The sequence below is a fragment of the Salvelinus namaycush genome, chromosome 33, assembly GCF_016432855.1.
Source record: "Salvelinus namaycush isolate Seneca chromosome 33, SaNama_1.0, whole genome shotgun sequence".
Lineage (NCBI taxonomy): Eukaryota > Metazoa > Chordata > Actinopteri > Salmoniformes > Salmonidae > Salvelinus > Salvelinus namaycush.
Window position 1 is genome coordinate 16,711,352 of NC_052339.1, and position 26,792 is coordinate 16,738,143.

Sequence of the window (26,792 nt, forward strand, 5' to 3'; positions counted from 1 at the left end):
CAGAGATGAATATAGCGTTTGTTCTGCGTGGTAGGAGGGAGCAGTCGGCAGGCAGCTGCCTTTTTCCAAAACCTGGGATCAAAGACGCATTAGAAGTATGGGGGGGTTGCTTTGGTTTAGTACCACACCTGGCATAACCTACCTTGGGTAAAATAATGTTAATATCCTAGTGAAATATTTATTCAAGGCACAGAGTTCAGGTGATCATGATGAATATCTGGTCATATGTACAAACTGTATGTACTTTGCACATAGGCTGTTTATATGTGCTCTTCAGAATAAAATGAATTTAAAAACAAGTGAATAGCCTGATTAATAAATGACGCAAAATACGTCTAAACAACAAACATATACTATTACAGTACATACATATACTACAGTATTTACAGTATAGATTCCAGAATGTGTTCTTATGCACTAATATGTGTGCTATGTGCTATCTACTAGCCTACTTACACAGAGTGACAAAAAGACTGAAAGACAGACAGACAAACAGTGATGGCGGCGCTGAGGAGAGCACTCATCTTTTTTAAATGTTTTATTTAACCTTGATTTAACTATTAGTTAAAAACAAATTCTTATTTACAATGACGGCCTACCAGAAGGCAAAAGGCCTCCTGCGCGGACGGGGGCTGGGATTAAATATAAAAAACATGAATTATAGGACAAAACACACATCTCGACAAGAGAGACACCTAAAATGTTTATTTTATTATACGGAGCCATTTACTTTATGTTCGTATTCTTATCCTTTAATAGTTCTTATTGGTGTTGCATTGTCGATGAGGAACCTGCAGGTACGCATTTCGTAGGACAAGGTGTATACCAGACGTATCCCGTACATATATAACATACTTATGTATGTATACCTTACATACGACTAATAAAAACTTGAAACACATGTAATGAGACAGATCACACAGAGAGTATGCTATAAATGGCACCATCTAGTGGACCAAATTAAGCATCGCTTTACAAATACATGTTTTCAGGTTGTCCGATTCTGATTGTGTAATATTGGCTTGAAAAATCTGATTAAAAGCCATACATCTACAGGTCATCAATAGTACACAGTTGGGTAAGGCTATTGAAATATCGGGTAAACCCCAACCCCACAACAAAAAAAACATTACGAATGTGATTTGCATTAGGCTGATTAATAGTTGTAGTATTTTTAATCCATACATTTATTATTACACGGCCACCATTGAATCATAATGGGTTTATGTTTTCTTTGTAAATAAAACGTATCGGTTGGCATCCATATTTCTGTATTCGACTATTTTGAACTAGGTGAAAAAACGTATCCAACAATTGGTAATCGATTAGAGATAGTACAACCAAAATGGCGGACAGAACGCCTGGTGGTACGCAGAAAGCCAACGCAAAGGTGAATTTATTAATCGATGTTTACTTGATGCATTGGGTATTAAATGCTATAAGAACTGTTTATTGTAGTTATAAACGTTATGGTTATGAACGTTGTACAGCTGTTGCCATATGTTCCCATTTATAACTAGTAATTGTGTACGAAAAGAACACGTAGCTAACGCTAACGTTAGCTAAGCCAGGCCCCAATCACCGGTATTTTTCCTGTCCCAAACATTGCAATGATTTCGCCATGTGTTTACATAACTGGCTAATCTAGCTGCTGTATACTGGTAACTGGGATTGCAATTGTTTACATAACTAATTAGTATGTTTGAGTTGGTGTGTGATTTTGGTTGTCGCAACGTGGAATATGAACAGTCACTACTAGCAAGCTACCGTTAGCTAACTCCACCCTGCACGAGTCCTTTGGCTTTGCCGCCTTATGAAGCAGTCGTGAAAAGCAGTCGGACCCACCGTACGCTTATTGACTGCTAGCTAGGTAGCCAACTATCTCACTGCTAACAGCTACTGGAAAACTAATATCCAATTCAACAACATCCGTAATTAGCAATTGTTCGCTATAGGCTAGCTAACGCACTATTGCAACAAGCTGTCGCCGCTACATCAGGGTGTATTCATTAGTCAAATTCCGTTGCAAAGCGTTTTGCAATGGGAACCGTTTACTCTAGGAAGCAAATAAAGCATTGGAAACTGGGAGGGACCTACCTGTATTTGTCCAATAGAAACGGTAGTTTTCGTTGCAAAACATTTTCGCTTTGGAGTTTTGCAACGGAAATCGACTAATGCATATACCCAGTAAATTAGCCAGCTAATTTGGCTGCTTTACAGCTTTGCTTGACGGGTCAGTGTGCTAGTGAAACTAATGCCTTTATTAATGAGATCGCGCTAGCAACCTCAAGGGAAATACAGAAGTTATATTTCTGAATATTGTAACTAACTCGTTAACGTTACTGTGACATTCAAGTATTGTTTAATTTTGTAGGCGCTGCTGGAGAGCAAGTTGAAGTCCTTCAGCATTGGAAAAATGGCCGTGAGTAAGAGGACCCTAAGCAAGAAGGAACAAGAGGAAATCAAAAAGAAGGTAAGACTAAATATAAGTGTTACACTGCAGTGGCAAATGCACCTTGCCTTTGAAATGAACATTGTGTTCGTTAGGGCACACAGTAACAAAATGTTTTGCAACGGAAAATAAAATACATTTCTTATTGGTTTCTTATTATTTTTTTGTTGTCTTATCAAATCGTTTTTTGGGGGGGCCATATACCCATATTTAGCCGATGTTATTGTGGGTGCAGCGAAATACTTGTGTTCCTAGTGCAGTAGTATCTAACAATTCACAACAATACACACAAATCTAAAGTAAAAATAATTTAATGAAGAAATATATAAATATTAGGACGAGCAATGTCGCAGTGGCATTGACTAAAATACAGTAGAATAGAACAGACTATATACATATGAAATGAGTAAAGCAGTATGTAAACATGACCCTGATGTTGTGACATGGCTTATGAGAGATGGTGTTGGTCTGGTCCTTGACAGGAGGATGAGCTGGCAGCTGCAGAGATCTATGAAGAGTTCCTGGCTGCGTTCGAGGGAGGAGAGGGAAAGGTCAAGGCCTTCGTCCGAGGGGGTATTGCTAATGCAACTAAAGGTAAATAGAACCATGTCAACCTTCATAAACAGCACAATATTATCAGGGATATGGTTAGCTAGATATTAAATGTTTAGATATGTTGTGTAGTCGGGTTGGGCAGTCAAATGACCAATTTCCGTTGTCCCTGTGTATGGATAGACAGTTGTAAGCTATTGTATTGTACATTCTAGTAAGAAACTACACTAACTTGTGTTGATGTACTGTGTTTCTTCCTACAGAGGAGGCTGCTTCTGATGACAAGAAGGGCAAGCTGTATAAACCCAAGTCACGCTTCGAAACAGCAGCAGCACCGAAAAGCAGCTTCCTGCCTTTGGAAACCCCTCCGCAGTTTTTAACATTAGATAAAAGACATGTATGTATCATCGCAATCAACATTTATTTTAATGTTGTTAGACTAAGCAAATAGCTAGTCCTTTTGCCGGCCTCTTACAAAAAGTAATACTTTTTGTTGTTTATCTTCCTTTCAGACACTGAAGAAAACAAATGAAAAGGAAAAGAAGAAGAGTAATCTAGAGCTCTTTAAGGAAGAACTTAAACAGTAAGTCATTTCACATCCCTCATCTTTTGCTCCCTGGACTCGGGTAGACATAACATAGTAAATATAAATCCGACACACTCCAATTAGTATAATATCTTAAGAATTGCAAATTGTACAATATGTTATGAATTGCAATGCGTAGAATATGTTATGAATTGCAATTCATACAGTGTTTTACAGACTGTAATTCCTACTATATTATTCGAATGTGCAAAACGTATGATATCTTACACATGATATCTTGTGGCTAACATTAGTTAGGTGGCTAACGCTAACATTTGTTAGGCAAGGGGTTAAGGTTAGGGGAATGGTTAACTAACATGCTAAGTAGTTGCAAAGTTGCTAAAGTTGACCGTGATGGGATTTGAATACGCAACCTTCGGGTTGCTAGACATTCACGTTATTCGACCTCCCATCAACTTTTGCCTTAAGCAGCCTTCTCTTATGTAACCAAACATAACATATCATACTAATTTGAGTGTCCCGGATTTGCCTTTATTATGTTGCGTCTAGTCTGAGACCAGGCTGATGTACTTGGCATTGCACTGGATTGCATAATCTAATATTCTCTGTCTCTCCCAGAATACAGGAAGAGCGGGATGAAAGACACAAGATGAAAGGCAGAGTCAGTCGATTTGAACCTCTCTCCGGGATGGAGGGAAAACGCTCCTCATGTAAGTGTCTGCCAGGGTTCGCACCAGGTGCTTGAGGTGCTTAAAGTACTTCAATAAGGCACTCTGAAATTCAGGTACTGGAATACCTTGAAAATCAGATATTTTCTCAAGTTGTGAGTTGGTACTTGACTTAAAATGAGAGGGGAACATGATCAAATGTGTTTATGAAAAATCTTAAATATTTATTGGTCTTCCGAATGAATTTCGAGGCATACTACCAAGTTTTATTTACTCAAGTGTTTCGTGCTGTGGTTGCAAGGTGAGCTCGCTCTTTCCACCCACACTCCCACTCAGCCAGGCAGGTACAGAACTGACTGATTAGGCGCCACCTAACTTCCCATTGAGAGCTAAAATGCCGGGCAGATGTAGATTCAACCCTGCCTTTTGTGCATATGGACCACTTTTGGGAACTTTTATTTCAGCTCAGGAAACATGGAACCAACACTTTACATGTTGCGTTTTATATTTCCGTTCAGTATAGATCACCAACTTTTTTTACCACTACATCACTGGACCCAATCAACCCACACTGTGTGAGGTGCAAAACATGCGTCAGTTTGACATTGTGAGCATGGGTGAATCGTCACCGAAGAGCCACATGAAGGGGGAAAGACACAATGCTGCATTCTGCACTGACACCAGTTCTATATTGTGACTTATTCAACCTCCAGAGAGTTTTTGCCAATCGGCGCCCGCAATATTCCGCTTTATCAAGCGGCAGCCGTGCTCCTGCCGTTCACATGCCGTTTTCCCTCACACACAGCCCACCCGCCCTTCTCCCGACCGACGACACTAAAGCTGCCAGTTGGAAGCAAGACGCTTTTTCGTAGCTATTAAATAGTAGATTCCCAAATGCCCAATAAAAACAGTCATTAAGCTGGAATTGTGTAGTGATGCGAATAAGAAATGTGTGTTCACCAGTAGGCATGTCCAAAAACTCTAGTCATCACTACTCAAATTACAAAATCATCAGTACTGACTTACCACTCATGTACACTACCGTTCAAAAGGGAGATTTGTACAGGGTAAAAGGGATCTTGAAGAAGGAAGGCTATCACTCCATTTTGCAATGCCATTTCCTCCTACAACAGGACAATGACCCAAAGCACAGCTCCAAACTATGCAATAACTATTAGGGAAGAAGCAGTCAGCTGTTATTCTGTCTATAATGGAGTGGCCAGCATAGTCACCGGATCTCAACCCTATTGAGCTGTTGTGGGAGCAGCTTGACCGTATGGTACGTAAGAAGTGCCCATCAAGCCAATCCAACTTGTGGGAGGTGCTTCAGGAAGCATGGGGTGAAATCTCTTCAGATTACTTCAACAAATTGACATCTAGAATTCCAAAGGTCTGCAAGGCTGTAATTGCTGCACATGGAGGTTTCTGTGATGAAAGCAAAGTTTGAAGGACACTATTATTTCAATAAAAAATCATTATTTATAACCTTGTCAACGTCTTGACACTATTTCCTAATCATTTTGCAGCTCATTTCATGTATTTTTAAAATGTTTTTTATTTTAATTCCCCTTTATTTAACCAGGTAGGCTAGTTAAGAAACATTTCTCATTTGCAACTGCGGCCTGGCCAAGATAAAGCAAAGCAGTGCGACACAAACAACAACAGAGTAACACATGGAATAAACAAACATACAGTCAATAACACAAAATAAAAAAGTCTATATACAGTGTGGAAATGAGGTAAGATAAGGGAGGTAAGGCAATAAGTAGGTCATAGTGGCGAAATAATTACAATTTAGCAATTAAACACTGGAGTGATAGATGTGCAGAAGATGAATGTGCAAGTAGAGATACTGGGGTGCAAAGTATGGGGATGAGGTAGTTGGATGGGCTATTTACAGATGGGGTGCAGTGATCTGTGAGCTGCTCTGACAGCTGGTGCTTAAAGTTAGTGAGGGAGATGTGAGTCTCCAGCTTCAGTGATTTTTGCAGTTCGTTCCAGTCATTGGCAGCAGAGAACTGGAAGGAAAGGCGGCCAAAGGAGAAATGGCTTTGGGGGTGACCAATGAAATATACCTGCTGGAGCGCGTGCTACGGGTGGGTGCTGCTAATGGTGACCAGTGAGCTGAGATAAGGCAGGGCTTTACCTAAGAAAGACTTATAGATGACCTGGAGCCAGTGGGTTTGGCGACGAATATGAAGCGAGGGCCAGCCAACGAGAGCATACAGGTCGCAGTGGTGGGTAGTATATGGGGCTTTGGTGACAAAAACGGATGGCACTGTGATAAACTGCATCCAATTTGCTGAATAGTGTGTTGGAGGCTATTTTGTTAATGACATCGCTGAAGTCAAGGATCGGTAGGATAGTCAGTTTTACGAGGGTATGTTTGGCAGCATGAGTGAAAGATGCTTTGTTGCGAAATAGGAAGCCGATTCTAGATTACATTTTGGATTGGAGATGCTTTATGTGAGTCTGGAAGGAGAGTTTACAGTCTAGCCAGACACCTGGGTATTTGTAGATGTCCACATATTCTAAGTCAGAACCGTCCAGAATAGTGATGCTGGACAGGCGGGCAGGTGCTGGCAGCGATCGGTTGAAGAGTATGCATTTAGTTTTACTTGCATTTAAGAGCCGTTGGAGGCAACGGAAGAAGAGTTGTATGGCATTGAAGCTCGTCTCGTGGTTAGTTAACACAGTGTCCAAAGAAGGGCCAGAAGTATACAGAATGGTGTCGTCTGCGAGGAGGTGGATCAGAGAATCACCAGCAGCAAGATCGACATCATTGATGTATACAGAGAAGAAAGTCGGTCTGAGAATTGAACCCTGTGGCACCGCCATAGATATGTATGTTTTCATGGAAAACAAGGACATTTCTAAGTGACCCCTAACTTTTGAACTGTAGTGTATGTGGTAAATAAGTAGTGAAACAATGTATTATTAAGTAGAACTTGCAAGGTACTGATGAATATTAAGTTATTTTTTTTTCTCATGAGGTTGTGGTGATATACTGCCATCTGATGGCAACTAGAAACAATGGCAAAATAAGAACTATTACAAATTGATGTTCCTTGAAAATAAATATTAGTGCTTGGAAATGTCATTGAATTTGACTTGCCCCTGTAGGGAACAAACCCTGGTCTGCTTATTAACTACTGACAGGGCAAGGCTAGTCTGGAATCCAAACTAATTTGCTCGGTTTCAATTGGTCAAACAGAGGATTACATCTTATTTTTCTGTGACCTTTATTTAACTAGGCAAGTCGGTTAAGAACAAATTCTTATTTACAATGACGGCCTACTGAGGAACAGTGTGTTAACTGCCTTGTTCAGGGGCAGAACGACATATTTAAACAAAAATTACCTTGTCAGCTCTGGGATTCGATCCAGAAACCTTTTGGTTACTGGCCCAACGCTCTTGGGATATCAGTTAAGATTTCAGGCTAGGAAACTGTTAGACTATCTAAAATACATTAAGACCCGTTGGCTCTTGGACATGCCCCCTTCCTTCCTTCCTACAACTCTCATACTGACTGCTTCAAACCTCCACCCACTCCATTTCCTTTGCCTGGAAACAACATTTATATACTGCCTTTCTGCTTTTTTTAGTGGATGGTTCTTCAAGAAGAAACCGTCCGTCCAGTGGTAATTTGATAAATTTATACAGTGGCTTGCTTTTAATATCTAACATCTCACTAAGATTATATATTCTATAAAAGGCTTCTCTACTCTGCTCTCTCTGCAGTTCTGGATGACGCTGCACCTGGTTCCCATGACGTCGGAGACCCCTCTACAACTAACTTATATCTCGGAAACATCAACCCACAGGTAAACCTTTTTATGGCTCATGAATGTTTTATATGCTTATTTATGCAATATGTTACATGCCTAATTGCCTATATTAATAGCATATATCCTACTGATATATTACATTACAATGTAAAATGACACCAATAACAACAAATCCACATGCCCCGCTCCCTCCCTCGGTTGCTGTGTGTAGATGAACGAGGAGATGCTGTGTCAGGAGTTTGGGCGCTATGGCCCTCTGGCCAGCGTGAAGATCATGTGGCCGCGGACAGATGAAGAGAGGGCCAGGGAGAGGAACTGTGGCTTTGTGGCCTTCATGAACCGGAGGGATGCGGAGAGAGCTCTGAAGAACCTCAACGGTATTAAAGCCTTAGTTATCATCATACCACTGACCGACCACAATGAAACTTTACTCACATTACATCAAATAATGTTGTAATGTCAAAAGGTTTTTGTGTTTTTTGTCTAGCTGTTCTGCTGCTTGGGCTTTCCTTTTGCTCTCTCTGTGGGACATGAGACTTGTAGAGTTCACCAGCATGTATCACATGTACACTACCGTTCAAAAGTTTGGGATCATTTAGAAATGTCCTGGTTTTTGAAAGAAAATTACATTTTTTCCATTTTTTAAATAACATCAAATTGATCAGAAATACAGTGTAGACATTGCTAATGTTGTAAATGACTATTGTAGCTGGAAACGGCTAGCATCCTGGAGTCACCTCCTCACTGTTGACGTTGAGACGGGTGTTTTGCAGGTACTATTTAACGAAGCTGCCATTTGAGGACTTGTGAGTCGTCTGTTTCTCAAACTAGACACTCTAATGTACTTGTCCTCTTGCTCAGTTGTGCACCGGGGCCTCCCACTCCTCTTTCTATTCTGGTTAGAGGCAGTTTGCGCTGTTCTGTGAAGGGAGTAGCACACATCGTTGTACGAGATGTTCAGTTTCTTGGCAATTTCTCGCATGGAATAGTCATCATTTCTCAGAACAAGAATAGACTGACGAGTTTCAGAAGAAAGTTCTGTTTCTGTCCATTTTGAGCCTGTAATCGAACCCACAAATAATGATCCTCCAGATACTCAACTGGTCTAAAGAAGGCCAGATTTATTGCTTTAATCAGCACATCAGTTTTCAGCTGTGCTAACATAATTGCAAAGGGGTTTTCTAATGATCAATTAGCCTTTTAAAATGATACACTTGGATTAGCTAACACAACGTGCCATTGGAACACAGGAGTGATGGTTGCTGATAATTTGCCTATGAAGATATTCTATAAAATAAAATCAGCCGTTTCCAGTTACAGTAGTCATTTACAACATTAACAATGTCTACACCGTATTTCTGATCAATTTTATGTTATTTTATGGACAAAAAATGTGCTTTTCTTTGAAAAACAAGGACATTTCAAAGTGACCCCAAACTTTTGAACGGTAGTGTATATGTAATGAAAGGGGCTGGTTATTCATCGGCAATGTATTTAGCAGCACAAACTGGTTATAGACGGCCAAACAGGACATCAATGTTTTATTTTATTTGCAACATCAACATGACGTATTGGCATTCTTAGTGTATTCAAAACAGCAACTGATACAGTATAATTGGTAGTAAGATCAGATGAGATGCACAGTAATAAAAGGCAAATAGGCTGCTTGTGGTTTTTTACGTTTTTTCACTGTTTCCAGCGAAGATGATCATGAACTTTGAAATGAAGCTGGGCTGGGGTAAAGGCGTGCCCATCCCCCCTCACCCCATCTACATCCCCCCGTCTATGGTGGAGCACACCCTCCCCCCGCCGCCCTCCGGCCTGCCCTTCAACGCACAGCCCTGCGAGAGGCTGACGAACCCCAACGCCGCCCTGCTCCCTCCGCCCAAGAACAAGGAGGAATTCCACAAGGTAACTCTCCATGTCATGTCTGGGATGCTGCTGTGTACTGTATTAGGCCTGTCAGTTGTACCATGTGTATTTCTTAGGCATAGACCTAGTTTAGGCTATTTGTCATGTAGTGAATATTTTGCTCATATCTTCTGCTAGTCATGGGTTTACATTTATTGACCAAACTATGCTAGATTTAGCATTTTGTGAGGTGTGTTTAGTGTATATAAAGAAGCAGTGGTAAGTTGTGTGGGAATTTAAGAACTGTAATCATTTGACCTGAAACTGACAGCAGTAGAGGAAAGTACTTTTTCATATGATGCAGTTTTTAATGCATTTAATATTTTTCACCTGTTGCCTTTTAACAATACTCACATATTCTATGTTTATTATCTGATGTGACTTCATATACAGACTCTGTCGCAAGCCATAGTCAAAGTGGTTATCCCAACAGAAAGGTACATGTTTTTCTTTTTTAAATTGATGTAAAACGTAGAAAAACATCCCATAATGAATAAACCCCAATTTTAAAGTTTGATCAATTGGATCACTGCATGCTACGGGGGGTCGTTCAGTATGGGTGAGCAATGGTTGAGACAAGCAGACGTAGGCTTATAACCCCATCAGGTTCCTGTTAGTAGACTACAAGAAACTCATTCCCACAGCCCAGCTTTCTGCTGCCACACAGTGTCTATGTTTTTCCTTTCACACATTCATTCCAACACTCCCTCCAAACATCAATACAGTCCACGGACCACCATGCCATTAATCGTCTGACGGTATAGAGGACATCAAAGGAATTTTTACCACCACTTGTCAGTCGTCACATGTAGGCTAATAATACCCATGTTATGATGCTAGCTACATAACACAGTCACATGCCATACATACCGTGCTGGCTGTGATTAGGTTGTTTAGACCGGTCTTGCACTCTGACTATTGCTCACTCCCACCGACACGCCCCCTTGGCCTCTGTCACCCAATCACGGGCTCAGCAACACCTGGCCCCAGCTCAGACCTCCAATCCAAACTTCCCGTTAGTCTCAGTGACCTTTTGACATTGGCCTTGGTGAGCAGCACAAGTTGAACTGTCTGCGGCAGCGAGGGACCTGAAAGCATCATGGGATGGATTGGGAAAGTATACAGCATTTTACCCACCATGCATTGGTACGATCGGCTCCAATACTATATGGTAAATGTGATTTGCGTTGTCTACATATAAATGAAAGACATCCTTTGTTGTTGTGTTGTCCCCTTTAGGCTAATTTGTTCAACATGCTCCAATATTAGGTCGCTCTAAAATGTTCCAAAGGAGCTTAGGCCTAATTCCCCCCCATTTGGACATTTTGTGTTTATTCATACATCATTATGTAGTAGAATCATATGACCAGTAGAGAGCCTTTTGTTATTTAGCCTGTTTAGGCCAACAATCCTATAGTGCTTTGGTTCTTCATGAGAGTCAGTCAAGAAGAGTTGTCAGGCTGGCTTTGACAGGCTCTGTATGGGCTGATGCGTCACTCAATACAGAGTCACTCAAAACTCTCTCAAACATGATTTATCTTATCCAGCTTCACTGTCCTCCCTTCCTTATACTCTGTACTGCGGGGAGATGGTAGTTAGCATTGTCTTGACTTACAAAGATCCATACACCATTTTTTTAACTAGTAGAAGTACTAACTAATGTTAGTTTTAGGCAGCTAATGGATCTTAAAATTGGTGTTAGGTGCTCTTAGCATTTCTGAAATGATAAGGTTGGAAACATTTAGGAAGATGTTTCTTCCATCATTCTTACAAATTAAACATTTTAACACATTAGATTAGTTAAGCTTATCAAACACAATGTAGGAAATAGTATAGTAGTAGTTATCAAACACAATGTAGGAAATAGTATAGTAGTTCCATGTGTCTTACACCTTCGTGTGTTGTGTTACATAGTGTATTTAGGCCCAGAGGCTGTACTAGGTCAGGGCAGCAGACAGACAGGCTTTGCCTTGGGGAGAAGAAGGGTCGCTTGCTCTGAATCCGTTTGTTTTAACTGTGTTTTTCTTCTAGGAATTTGCTCTCTCTCATCCACCGAATGATCGAGTTTGTGGTGCGTGAGGGCCCAATGTTCGAAGCCATGATCATGAATCGAGAGCTCAGCAACCCCATGTACAGGTACGTCTGTCTGTCTCTGTCAGTCAGTCAGTCTGTCTCTGCATCTTCTCGTCTGTCTGTCTGTCTCTGTCTGTGCACGTGTTTGTGTGATCACTTTTTCAGTTGACAATGTATTGTAGTACAACAAGTTGACTGTCATTGTGTTGCCTCTGTTGGCCAGGTTTCTGTTTGAGAACCAGAGCCCAGCACACGTGTACTACCGCTGGAAACTCTACTCCATACTACAGGTCAGTATGGACCAGCCATTGTCTGGCATCTTCTCCTGCATCACATTCTTAGACCAATTTTATCCTCCCTTTTTTTACTTCTTCTTTATCACCTCTGTTATCTGTCCCCTCTCGTGACTGGTTAGGTTGAAAGCAGTATAGATCAAACACGTCTGTCCTCTTAATATTGTCACATTTAGAAGGGGGGGTCTGTGAATGCATTGTTGACATGCTGCTATTTGATAGCCTGAACACATGACAATGGGGCTCCCGAGTGGCGCAGTGGACACTGCATCTCAGTGCAAGAGGCGTCCCTGCAGTACCTGGTTCGAATCCAGGCTGCATCACATCTGGTTGTGATTGGGAGTCCCATAGGCGCACAATTGGCCTAGCGTTGTCCGGGTTTGGCTGGGGTAGCCCGTCATTGTGAATACAAATTTGTTCTTAACCGACTTGCCTAGTTAAATTTAAAAAAAAAAATGTCCTCGTTAGAGAATAAGAAAGTTGTCTAATGTGAATGACATAATAACTTGTCCCCACAGGGAGAAGCACCAACAAAATGGCGGACGGACGACTTCCGCATGTTCAAGAACGGCTCACTGTGGCGCCCTCCTCCCCTCAATCCCTACCTGCACGGCAACTTTGAGGAGGGGGAGGGGCCTGAGGAGGAAGAGGAGGAGCCTGGGAAGAAAGGCTGCTTAAAAGAAGAGTATGTTCCCTGTTTATAATTTCATTACCATGGTATTAGCTTATGGTTACTGTCACCTAAACACTCTCAAGTCTCTGCGATAGACTAGCATCCTGTCCAGAGGGTTGTACTTGTACATGAAGCTGCCTCACATTACAGAAACAGATGGGCTCCTGTTGGGCCAAGGTTACTAACTTTTACTTTTAACATTATCTATGCTCAACTCCTCTTCTTTCTTATCACCCCTCCCTCCAGAGAGCGTGATCAGCTGGAGGAGATGTTGAGGGCTCTGACTCCTAGAAAGGGGGACATAGCCGAAGCCATGCTGTTCTGTCTCCTGCACGCCGAGGCTGCTGAGGAGATCGTAGAGTGTGTCACAGAGTCCCTCTCCATCCTCAAGACACCACTCCCCAAGAAGGTAAATAAGATAGAAAACAAGTGCCATACTATGTTCTATAGAGAACTTTCTTTCTTCCATGTTGTATTGCATGTATATAGTGTATTGTTTTTGTGCTGACCTCACAAAAGGAATTTCCATGTAAATGGCCAATAAATAAAAAGTATTGTATTGTATCACAGTCCAAAACTTAACAAAACCTGCTACTTATCTTTTACCTTCTCTTGAGTTTGTTGCTTTCGTAGCCGGTTTTGCCTTGTGTTATTTGGTTTTGGAAAGAGCTTTGAGTGGCACGTGTAAATGTGCAGTCAAATAAATTATTTTTATTAATTATTCAGTTATTCCGTTCTATCAGGGAGGACTGGCCAGTTTGTTTGACTGTCTGAAAATAATTCCTTGTTTTTCAGATTGCACGGTTATATCTTGTCTCTGATGTGCTGTACAACTCATCCGCTAAAGTAGCCAATGCATCGTACTACAGAAAATAGTAAGTAGTCGAGTTTGGGTTCAGGGGTTGTGATGTTTGCTTGTGACTGACTGACTGGGTGTAGAGGACCCTGCTTGTTCATGGATTGCGTAACTTTTCAGTATACATTATTTGCATTATTAAAGATGTTTTCCTGCATAAGTGAATATGTTAAATTTGTCCCTGACACAGCTTTGAGACCAAGCTTTGCCAGGTCTTCTCAGACCTCAATGCAACGTACAAGACGATACAGGGTCACCTGCAGTCTGAGAACTTTAAGGTATATTCAATTGTATACATTTTCCGATCACAATTTGAATCATGATACCTACCCCTATCTTTAAGAAATACACAATTATTTCACAAAGCATCTGAGTAGAAGTCCTGATCTAGGATCCGTCCATACAATCATAGTAATTATGGTCTAAAAGGCTAAACTGATCCTGAATCAGCACGCCTGCTCCGAGATGCTTTGTGTTTAGGGGCTAGGGATTGCTTCTGGACAGGGTATTACCGTTTCACCTGTCTAATGTTGTATATCCTCTTGTCCAACAGCAACGAGTGATGTCGTGTTTCCGTGCGTGGGAGGACTGGGCCGTGTACCCAGATCCCTTCCTCATCAAGCTGCAGAACATCTTCCTGGGTCTAGTCAACCTATCAGCTGATAAGGAGGCTCCCGCTCCCATCACAGTAGAGGTCAGCTAGCATACTCCCTTTTCTTTTCCGGTCTTTCTCCTGATGCTGCTACCTAACCTTGTTGTTAGATAATGAGTTGAAAATGTGTGATGATTTGTAAATGGTGTGTGTTGATTGGAGAATGTTGTGTGATGGTTGGAGAATGTTGTCATCGTTTGAACATGTGTCATGGATTGAAAATGTTGTCTGAAGGTTTGAGAATGTTGTGATTTGATCATGTTGACAAAGTGTAACATTTCCCACGCAGCACTACTGCCCTAATACATGTTGGAAGCTTATTTTCTGAATATATGTATATATATATTCCTAAACCACTCCACTTCTCCTTTCAACAGAAACCATCAGTTGAACACCTGGCCCAGCCTGAGCCAGCAGAGGACATCGACGGGGCCCCCATCGGGGAGGATATGGACGGGGCCTCTCTGGAGGACGTGGATGGGGTCCCTATAGGGCTGGATGGAGGGACCATGGTGGACGGAGCCTCCCTAGGCTCTGCCCCCCTAGGCTCTGCCCCCCTTGACGGAGCCCCGCTGGGGATGGATGATCTGGACGGAGTGCCCATCAAGGCCCTGGAGGAGGACATAGACGGAGTGCCCTGTGAGTGGCCTTATGACCTCTATACTACCACATCCTCACAGGAATTATTAAAGGGATACTTCTTCCCCCAAATGACCCTAACATATTTGTTTCCGTACCTTGTCAACAGTCTATTGACTAACCCTGACCTTAGAATTGGAGGACATTTTTCTAACCTTGTTCTCCTTGTCTATAGTGGATCATGCTGCGGCCAAAGCAGCATCCTTTAAAGTAGCACCTTCAAAATGGGAAGCAGTGGACGAGTCTGAGCTAGAAGCACAGGGTGAGTGAGACCACAACTACAGCTAGTTTCTACCAAGCTAGGATTCCACTTTAAAGTGTCCTAGACCTGTTTCTATGGTTAGTTTCTATCAAGCTACGATTCTGTCCTAATTCTCTGTCTCCTCCTCAGCCGTGACCACCTCTAAATGGGAGATCTTTGAGCAGCCAGAGGAGAAGAAGGACGAGGATGACAGTGATGATGAGGACACCAAGAGTTCCCGGTCAGAAGAGCCTCCGAGTTACCCCAACCCCATCAGAGACGACTTGGACTCCAAGACCAAGCACTCTGAGATGAATGAGGACAGACGCACCAAGCTCCGGGAAATAGAGGTAAACTAGTCAGCATTTTACTGGAATCACAAAGTACACAACAGGTTATTTAGACGTCTGAAAATAAACAAGCACAGCTCTGAGTTGTTTGTATATTTTTATTTCTTTGGGCTAAATTGGTTCAAAGAAGTTTGGTTTACTTCGCTTGTTCAATGGCCACACCCTGAAAGTTGATCCTGTCGTATTTACATCTAAATTTTAACATATTTGTTTTATTATATTATTATTTTCTTCCAGGTCAAAGTGATGAAGTTCCAGGATGAGTTGGAGTCTGGGAAAAGGCCCAAGAAGTCTGGCCAGAGTCTCCAAGAGCAGGTGGAAAACTACAGAGAGAAACTCTTACAGAAGGTATTACATACTGACTGTCCTCTTGGTTCCTGGAGGAACATGGGGCCTGTACTATTGTTTTCCAACATTAGATTCATTAAGGTCATTGCTATTGACCTTTTATATTCAGCTGTTACAGACGGTACGATATGTGGAACCATGCTGTTTATCTGATGAAATACGGTCATTGCTGTTTACCTCAATATCTAAAGTATCCTCTTGAAAATGTTTTTAAGCTATAAACTTCAGTTTATATTAAGGTATTTGATATCACACAACTACCTTGAATACAGTGGATGTTGTTACTGAGTGGACTATTGTAGCGAAATAACAAAAAATTAAGTGAATTTGGATAATGTTGGTTTACATTCAATAATATAATGTTGGTTTACATTCAATAATATAAAGTTGGCGCCTTGTCTTTTTCTTTTGCAGGAAAAAGAAAAGGAGAAACTGGAACGAGAGAAAGAGAGGGAGAAAAAGGACAAGGAGAAAAGCGAAGCTCGCTCTAAAGACATCAAGAAGGAGAAGGAGGAGTCTACTCCGACCAGGAAAGACAGGTTAGTCCCTCATACATTGTGACGCATTCATTAGAGACATGATGGCTGTGTGTGGTTGGATAACAGGGGGAAACTCTGGTAGAGCTGTCTAAATGGGATCCTAGGAAATGACTTAAACAAAGGACTCCAACTCATGATCAGGTTTAAAGTTCATGCACCCTTGAAATACAGGGGCAGTTTAGGGCTCCTTTAAAAATAGATTCATGTATCAACGGGATTCACCTAATAAAAACAAGCGTAGACCGTTGTAACATCATCGCTGACAAAAAAATATATTTAATCCGCCGATGTCGTCTCTGACAGGCGTGGCCTGTCTCCTGTGGTTGCTAGGAAACGGCGCCACAGCGGCTCACCCGGCAGCCCCCCACGGAGCAGCAGTAGACGGGTGCGCTCCCCATCCCCCCGCTCTGAGAGGTCAGAACGCCTCTACTCCAAGGACGTAGGGTCATCACGATCCCGCTCCTCCCACAAAGACTCCCCTCGAACCACCATCATCAAGAAGTCCTCTAAAAGGTACTAAATCATCTAGATGTGTTTAAAACATTCTAAAAGTAACATTTCTATACTTTATTATACTGTCCCTGGCCTTTCTGGCTCCACTGTTTTGAGAATAGTGCCGATCTTCTCTTAACATTGGAGAGGGAAATAAACTTAAGTGGATTTGTATTTGATTGACATAGTCTTTGTGGTGGGCTAACTTCCTGTAACTTCCCCAAGACCATTGCAGTTTGGTTGTCCTGGTGTCCCTCTGACTGTCCAGTCTGTGTTTTCTCTCCCCCAGGTCTCCCTCGTTATCCCGCACGCCCAAACGGTCCCGGAGGTCACGCTCCAGAACACCCAAGAAATCCACAAAAAAATCCCGTTCAAAATCACGGTCCCCACACCGGTCCCACAAGAAATCAAAGAAGAGTAAACACTGACAAATCACCCACCCCTCGTTCTGAACCTCCTCCCTCTCCATCCCTCTGCTGTGATGTATAAATAAAAGAATGAACAGTGGCAGCTCAGTTCCCTGCCTGAATGTTCCTGTGAAGAAGAGGATGATTAAGATGAGAAATGGTTATGCACAGGTTGCCATGTTGAGACTCAATGGATCGAGCAATGTTGCCATGTAGGGTCTACTCTAAATGGATCCTTCCGGGTTGCCATGTTGGGTCTAAATGGATCCAGCGAAGCTGTTTTATATTGTAAATAAATAAGTGTCCTGTCCACTCCCCCCGCCGCCCAATGGGATTCATCCTCGTGGTAGACCACACCTGTACCCAGTGTGAAGATGACTAGTCTTATTTCCATGCTGTAGTTTTCTTTTTTGTAGTTCACAATTAATAAATATGATTCATTATATTATCTTGTTAAACTTTTTGCATTGTAAATCCAAAATGAAAGCTTCAGACAAGCCCTGGAAGTCCTCCCCCTGTTGTTTCAGTCCATTTTCCTCCATTTGGTACCTAATGAACGCTGCCCAGATCTGTTAAGCACTGGTATTTATTTAACACATGGCTGTAATGGTAGTGAGTCCTACGTTTTCACAGTTGTCAAGCTGTGGTGGAGACGGAGGGAAACTAGAAAACATTTGCGGCTCTGAACTGTACGTGACAATACTGAAAATATAGAACCCCAACTGTTTCAAATGTGTCATGGTGAGATTGTCCTTTGTAGAAATAAACGTACTATATGTTTATTGTAACTTAGACTACACAAATCTTTAAAGCAATAACAACCATTTGAACGTTTGAAATTATGATCACAGTGCATTGAGTTCACTCCATGCTGGGTGTAGAGACCCTAGACCTGTCAGTGGTTCGACTATGGTGGATATATGGACACTCAATCACGTTGAACTCTGAGGGGTTAGATGTCTTGATAAGTTGCCATGGTCAACAAGTAAATTGTATAAATATTATCTACTTTGCTTACACTTGAGCAAACAGGGATATCATGAGTATTGCTACAGAACTTTTACTAGCCACTAAAACACATACTTTTTTTTATTATACTACATATCCACTAGATGTCAGTAAGAAGCTTTATAGTTCAGATATCTAGAGACTTCTGAAAATCCTGTATTTTGTCATTCATTTGTATGTTTATCTTTGAAGTTTGCCTACATCAACGTCTCGAGCACAGAAGGCAAGCCATCAATCCTCAGTCCCTCTGACGTGTTTCTGGGAAATAATAGATGTATAATGTGTTATGAAAGGGATCGCTTACACATTATCTCTCACTCGCTCTCTCTCTGGGGTTCCGACAACTGTAATTCATCTAACATATCGCTCACTATTTGTAGTGAGAAAGAACAATGGTCTTTGCCAGGATAGGATATGGGGTGTTTGCTGTGTAACTGTCCCACAGGGGGAGCCCCATGCTGAATGAATGATGTGCTGTCTGTTTCCCTTGGCCTATATCTGGAATAGAGTCCTTGCTTGTTTAGAGCTCAGCATCTGTCCTCAGAGATCCTCAGTGGGGTTTAGACCATGATACAATGGGAAACTGTCTCCATGATGTCGGATGTGTTGGGTCCCATCCATGTATACAATACAGAGGGCGGGAGAGAGGAGAGTGTGTCCTGCTGAGACACTGGCCATTAATGCTGTCTTTTGACAGAAGGCTTGGATGAGTCTCCTCTCAGGAAGTGCGAATCAAAAGCACAGATGTGATGATCTATAGAGGATGGCCCCATAAAGATAAGGGAAGACAGACTGTGCTTGTTTGTGTGGCCCCTTGGATAAAAACATGGGGACAAACGACTGATTCACACAACTCATTGGTTTGGAAGGAATAGTAAACTACAAAGGACACCTTTTAAAGCCTCTGATGTCTTGAGGTTTATGGAAGTATATAGACCCCTTGGAGAAGCAATTAATTACTGTTATATTGATACCTTGTTATGACGAGTGAATGGTGGTGATATGGCTGTATGGTTAAACGTGTATGATCTAGACTATGATCTATAGACCCATAGGCTAGACCGTAAAGCACCTGATATAAGACACATTGATGGAGTTATCGTTATGTTTTTACTTATATAAGTCATAGGCTACTTTGGGAAAGTCACATAACTTCTTCCTATTTATAAACATGCAGTAAATACTGTACCTTGGCATCTACCCCTCTCTCCCGCCTCTACGCATTCCCACTCTGATCGAAAAAACACGTGCACTCAATGTGGATTCCGATAACATTTGAACACAGAAGCAAAACTAATTTACCCAAGTAGCCTATCTTTATTTGCGCAAATTACCCACTAGTGGTAATGTGTTTGTCTGAAGAATTAGTTCGGCTAAAAAATAAAGCTCGCGCTTGGAAGCTGGAGTTCTACAACCGCACCTCTCCGTCTCGCGATCAAAGCTCTTGTCGCCTCTGCTCCCAGTAAAGGCGGTTGAAGGTCTTTGACGGGTAGGTTATTATGCCGCGTTCATGTACTGTTGGAAACTCGGAACCTCAAAGCAAAAATGAACGTAAATTATTTGCGTGGAACTTCCTATTGGTTGGTTCTGATAGCCTACTTACCAAGCGGGAAACTCGAGAATGGGATCACTTTTCTACAACGAGTTGGCAAGTTGAAAATGTCCGAGTTTTCTAGTTCCGACAAGCATATGAACGCGGCAGACCGGTGTTGTGGTTTCCCAGTGCGCTATTTACTGAACAGTGCGCCACAGTCTCGGTTCGGCCTCGCGACCTAGGGCTGTTTTGTAACTGCTTTGATGTTTGCATACAAAAAGTATGGCATGATTTGCTGAAGGTTTTTCATAGTTCAAGATAATACAACTTTTTATCGTTATGTTGGCTACAATAATCATCATGTTGACAGTTTAGGAACTAGTCTACATGTGCGGGCGCAAGGTGAGACTTCGTGGAACGGGGAAATCGAAGGCTGCGCTATCCCCGAGACAGTTGAAAACTTAATAGAATACTACAGGCGAGGAAAATGGATGATAACAACAATGACAACGCTCGCTGCAAGTCGTCTGAGGATAACCACCGCGACTCACCAGTTGGTAGCGGGGCAACAAGCGATGTTGGAGCTGGAGGTCTGGAAGAAGTACAGCTGCATCTCACGTGCCTACCGGAGCGGTACATGATGGCCAAGTTCACCTTATCAGCCTATATGCTCTGCTGGGCAGCGCTGAAACTCTACCAGGTAAGATGGTCTCACTGAAGCTTTCTAAATCACAATACAGTGGTGATGACCTATACACTCTGTTGCCCTTTTAGTTTATGAAAATCAAATCATTTTGAAAGGCCTATATGGTCGTTTTATTATTGCCCACACCCTCTGAATAATATACTGTACTTCTGAACTATATTGAGCCACTGGAATAAAATGATCCTAGTGTTTGCTTATACAAACGTCTTCAAAGTGTTTTGCAAAATGTATCCAGTTTCATGTTCTCAAATATGACCGCTGTATATTTTTCCTGGAGGCCTACGTTGGTATTGTTCAAACATGTCCAATTGCCGTGTGAGAAAAGCCTACTGGTGTATGGATACTTTCATTCATCATTCATACCAATAATGTTGAAGAAAAACAACAAGCCTATTCATAAACCAGATATCAATCTAAAATCTCCTGCAAGTGATGTCTTGTGTTTTCCAGTATTTCTCCCTCTTTTATATTAAGTACCATGCATTCACACTCATAAAATGTGTTGCTATGGAAACTCCCTTTGGTTGGTTTTGCTGGGCTCCTGCATTCTGTTATTTTAACACGGGCTACAATTATCAATGCATGGGAACGTTTCACAATTATCAATACATGTGATCGTTTCACTCTTAACTAAGCCAACCCACTGAAACCCCCACACTTACCACAGTGGCAAGAGTATAAAATGTCCAAATATTTGGTTAGAGATTCTACATGGCACATTACAGTGTTATCTCTCTTAAATCTTAAAGGTTGGTGAAAAGCCATTCAAAGTACCATTCCAGGCTGCCAAAAGATTTCAATCAAAACCAATTAAAACCCGACAAGGAGCAACAGTGATATATTGATAGTTCAATCATTGATTGATTAAGAGATTCCTAATTTTCTAGTCTTTGTCATGTTTGTCCCCGTCACTGGATAGAGAGAGAATCGTATTTGTGTTGGCTGGAAGTGCAGTTGGATTACAGGGCTGCCAGAGCAGACAGCTGTGGAAGTGAACTAAAGTGTCTCATGTGGTTGGGTTCCTCGGTGCTGTCCTGCCTGCCAACCCCTCAGCTTAACTGGCTCTTTAGACAGGATGCCAGTTGTCATGGTTGCAGTGCTAAGCAGCAGCATATAGGCCCTCATAAGCACACAATCCCATTCACCCAGGGGTAAAGATATTAGGGTGCGTTCGACGTGGCATCCTATTCCCCTACGTAGTGCACTACTTTTGAACCACAGAGTAATGTACTATATATGGAATAGGCTGCCATTTGGGACGTAGACATAGAAAACACAACATAGAAAACACAACATAGAAAACACAACCCATAATAGATGTTTATCATGCAGAGTTAACACACACCACTTTTATTAGAATACAGCTATATTTTTAATCATGCAGTACCTGGGTTTATCCAAATAAAGTCAAATTTTTCCAGAAATGTAATCATGGTTGGGTGTTATGGAAAAGTGTGATGCTTTTAACTATTTTCCATTTTGTTCTGTTTTGATGTCGGTGTTATCAGCATGACAATAGTGATATGTACTTACTGTATAGGACTGTATCCCAAATGACACCCTATGCCCTACAAAGTGCACTACTTTTGGCCAGAGCCCCATGGGCCCTGCCAAAGTAATGCAATATCAAGGGAATAGGGTGCCATTTGGGATGCATTCATAATGTTGGTCTGGAACATTTCCTCTGTCCCCAGGGAGGGGCTTGGATCCAGTTTGTCAGGTTCTTGACATTTGCATCGGTCCATTACCCCTCTCAAATACCCTCACAGTGACTCCTAGTTTATTAAAACGTTGTCAGCAGCCTTCTACTTCTGACTTTTGCCGTGTGATCAGCCCTATATTGGTTACTAAAGTGTATCAGAGAGGAATGCTCTGGAAAGGAGTAACAGATCCACTGCACATCAGGTTGACACAGCAGTTAGTCTTATAATAACACATGACAGTCAAAGGGTGTGTCAGTGTCAGGAAGGGATGGAGGCCGTAACACTTCTCTCCCTTCGCTGTAACTAACGTCACTGTGGATTCGCCCCCAGATTCCCCCTGTATCAGGGCAAGCAAAGTCTTGTCCCAGAAGTCTCCCTAGGGCTCCCTCTACCATTCCTCACGGTGCAAGGAGTAACCACGGACACCAAGCCCAGACAAACACACCGCACGCACGCACACACACACACACACACACACACACACACACACACACACACACACACACACACACACACACACACACACACACACACACACACACACACACACACACACACACACAAAAACATACACACACACACACACACACACACACACACACACACACACACACACACGCACAAAAACATACACACACACACACACACTAAGCCCAACCCCAGAGCCAGTCTCATCTCAACTCATGCACAGATTCAGCTCTTCTTATCACATCAAACTCTTTAGTTCACTTTGAACTGGCTCCTCTCTGAATTCCTAAGGTTATTATGGCTATGAGATATGAGATATGGTAATTGGGCAGGTGTGCACTGCGCATCGCTTAATTCACTGGTACGATCTGTCAAAATCAAAGGTATATGAATCAGGGTTTTTTTGGTACAAAAAATATATATACAGGACAGGTAATTATGATTATGTAATAATACAGGTAACTGCCAAAATAAAGGAAACACTTGAGGAAATGAGAGATAAAAAGCTTCCACACAGGCTTAGTTTCTAAGTTGATTAAGCAATTAACATCTCATCATGTTTTTTTTATTTAAAAAAATTATTTTACCCATTTTTCTCCCCAATTTCGTGGTATCCAGTTGATAGTTACATTCTTGTCTCATCGCTGCAACTCCCGTACGGACTCGGGAGAGGCGAAGGTCGAGAGCAGTGAGTCCTCCGAAACACAACCCAGCCTTAGACCACTGTGCCACTCAGGAGGCCATCCCATCATGCTTAGGGTCATGTATAAAAATGGCCAGTTGCCCATTATTTTGGCTACCATGGCTAGAAGAAGAGATCTGTGTCTTTGAAAGAGGGGTCTCAAAGGAGTATAGGGGGGGGGGGGGGGGGGGTAAAAGGTGTGTGTGTGTGTCTCAGTCACCAGATCTCAACCCAATTGAACACTTATGGGAGATTCTGGAGTGGTGCTTGATACAGCGATTTCCACCTGTCACGCCCTGGCCTTAGTTATCTTTGTTTTCTTTATTATTTTAGTGAGGTCAGGGTGTGACATGGGGAATGTATGTGTTTTTGTAGTGTCTAGGGGTGTTGTATGTGTATGGGGCAGTGTCTAGTGTAGTTGTCTAGGTAAGTCTATGGTTGCCTGAAGGGTTCTCAATCAGAGACAGCTGTCATTCATTGTCTCTGATTGGGAGCCATATTTAAGGCAGCCATAGGCATTAGGTTAATGTGGGTAATTGTCTATGTTGTACGTTTGATGCTTGTGTATGCACTTACGTCATTAGCTTCACGGTTGTTTGTTGTTTTGTTTAGTTTGTAAGTGTTTAGTTCGTGGTTCATCTTCGTCTAATAAAAGAAGATGTATTTTTCTCACGCTGCGCCTTGGTCCACTCTCTCACCTCAAGACGACCGTGACACCACCACCATCAACAAAACACCAAATGTTTGAATTTCTCATAGAAGAAGGGTGTCACATCCCTCCAATGGAGTTCCAGACACCTGTTGAATCTATCCCAAGGCACATTGAAGATGTTCTGGCGGCTCGTGGCCCAACGCCCTATTAAGACACTTTATGTTGGTGTTTCCTTTATTTTGTCAGTTAACTGTGTATTTGTAATGTACACATATGAAGTGTTTGTGCCTTCTTGCTATGGTGATGGCCTACCTCCTTGCCCAAACTGCCGAGGTTAAAGCCCCTCCCCCCTGCTGTAGTCAGGGCTGGTAACCCAGCAAGTCCAGATGGTTCTGGAATGTGTTGGTTTGATTAGAAGGTAGGATTCAGTTTTAAAAAGCCACTATAGGTCCCAGTCTGAGAGGAGAGGTGGTGGATCCCAGGTCACACATCTTAGTGCCACAACATGCCCTCTGTGACATAACAAGCTGGGAGAGGTCAGAGGTCAAGAGTGTTGTGACCTTGTCTCAGGTCTGCTGTTCTCATAAACTCTGTCAGTTAAGGACACACACACACACACACACACACACACACACACACACACACACACACACACACACACACACACACACACACACACACACACACACACACACACACACACACACACACACACACACACACACACAGAGAGGGTGGCCAGGTAGGTCAAAACACACACACATGTACATTTTTTATAGTCACTTGACATAACGGGCAGTAGCCCATATGTTAGCAACCAGTCAGGAAACAAGGACTTGATAATCACCTTTGATGATTTGGGTTCAGTGGCAACAATGGTATTGATGTCATCCTTCTGGAGGTCATTTATGTCATAAGGAAGTACTTCAGGCAGGCACTTCCTCTTACACACCAGTGTTGTGGCGACGGACAACGTGATTTAAATTTACCGGTCATTTGAGAAATTTCCCGGATGCATATGCATTGGGTGCATAATCTATTAGAGCATCCACCCACAGTGCTCAGAATGACAGAAATGATCACACCCTGATCTGTTTCACCTGTCTTGTGCTTTTCTCCACCCCCCCACCAGGTGTCTACCATTTTTACCCATTATCCCGTGTATTTATACCTGCATTTTCTGTTTGTCTGTTGTAAGTTGGTCTTGTATTGTCAGGTCGTCCCAGCGTGTTTCCTGGGTTTCCCTGCGCTCTAGTTTTTTGTTTCTAGCTTTTCCTGTTCTGACCTTTCTGCCTGCCCTGAGCCTGCCTGCTGTTCTGTACCTGCCTGATTCTGATGTGGTTTATGAACTTCTGCCTGCCCTGACCCTGAGCCTGTCTGCTGTCCAGTACCTGCCTGATTCTGATGTGGTTTATGAACTTCTGCCTGCCCTGACCCTGAGCCTGTCTGCTGTCCAGTACCTGCCTGATTCTGATGTGGTTTATGAACTTCTGCCTGCCCTGACCCTGAGCCTGTCTGCTGTCCAGTACCTGTCGGACTCTGATCTGGTTACGAACCTCTGCCTGTCCTTGACCTGCCCTTTGCCTGCTCTCCATGTTATAGTAGATCCCAGATCTGAGAACTGAACCATCCGCCTCCTGTGTCGGCATCTGGGTCTTTTCCTGAGTTCTGATAGAAATCACATTTAGATTCTGGTAATGCATCTTAACAGAACATGCAACTCATGTAATGAAGCAGCCAATAAAACATCATTTTCAAACATCTGCCAAAATGCAATTTGCGGGAAAATGCCATTCCTAACAGCGCACCTGGGAAAATGCCATTCCTAACAGCGCACCTGGGAAAATGCCATTCCTAACAGCGCACCTGGGAAAATGCCATTCCTAACAGCGCACCTGGGAAAATGCCATTCCTAACAGCACACCTGGGAAAACGCCATTCCTAACAGCACACCTGGGAATACGCCATTCCTAACTGCGCACCTGGGAAAACGCCATTCCTAACAGCACACCTGGGAAAACGCCATTCCTAACAGCGCACCTGGGAAAACGCCATTCCTAACAGCGCACGTGATAGCGGTTCCATATGTGACAGAAATGGAAATCTCTGTTGGAAACTTAGAGGGGGAATCTAAAGATTCAACCAGTAGGGTTGACTAGGATTGTTCATTTGGCTTCTGGACAACGAAAATAAGGTATGAAAACCAATAGAACAGGAGAGAAATGGCATAGCGGTGGGTCCAATAGGGAAGTAAATGGAAATACATTAGCCAGAATTATATAATTACTCCTGTCTATACAGAAATACATGAAATTATTCAATATACTTCACCAGAAAGCATGACTTAGCCACAGCTGAATCAAGGATCATTAGCTTCTTTAAATATTTTTGCTGTGGATTGTTTCAAATCACAAGCTCGTAGGCCTATGGCTATTTGGGAAGCCTGCGATTTGGGCAGTGTGTGTGGCAAAAGGCCTTGCTGACTATTGAGGTGCGGCTGTCAGTGAAAAGCATCTAAAACATGTGTGAAGATAATGTGTCTTGAGTATAATTTAAAA

The 26,792-nt window shown here is 42.4% G+C and overlaps 1 protein-coding gene across 3 annotated transcripts; it reads left to right on the top strand.

The window, feature by feature from the left end:
• Positions 1 to 1,335: 1,335 nt before the first annotated feature.
• On the top strand, positions 1,336 to 18,269 carry LOC120027760 (U2 snRNP-associated SURP domain containing). 3 transcript variants are annotated; one of them, XM_038972779.1, is made up of 25 exons: positions 1,336 to 1,390; positions 2,375 to 2,473; positions 2,935 to 3,046; positions 3,268 to 3,401; positions 3,517 to 3,587; positions 4,170 to 4,261; positions 7,825 to 7,860; positions 7,961 to 8,043; positions 8,219 to 8,384; positions 9,707 to 9,918; positions 10,312 to 10,355; positions 11,950 to 12,054; positions 12,215 to 12,281; positions 12,803 to 12,969; positions 13,204 to 13,366; positions 13,753 to 13,832; positions 14,004 to 14,091; positions 14,367 to 14,507; positions 14,843 to 15,104; positions 15,280 to 15,366; positions 15,496 to 15,695; positions 15,933 to 16,043; positions 16,458 to 16,582; positions 16,886 to 17,095; positions 17,364 to 18,269. In XM_038972779.1, the coding sequence occupies exons 1-25, from the start codon at positions 1,346 to 1,348 to the stop codon at positions 17,500 to 17,502; spliced, it is 3,039 nt and encodes a 1,012-aa protein (XP_038828707.1). In that variant the 5' UTR covers positions 1,336 to 1,345; the 3' UTR covers positions 17,503 to 18,269. The 3 variants fall into 3 exon arrangements, with proteins under 3 accessions (XP_038828707.1, XP_038828708.1, XP_038828709.1); XM_038972780.1 differs by lacking the exon at positions 7,825 to 7,860; XM_038972781.1 differs by lacking the exons at positions 1,336 to 1,390; positions 2,375 to 2,473; positions 2,935 to 3,046; ... (5 more) ...; positions 8,219 to 8,384; positions 9,707 to 9,918 and having other exon boundaries at positions 10,056 to 11,089.
• Positions 18,270 to 26,792: the final 8,523 nt, after the last annotated feature.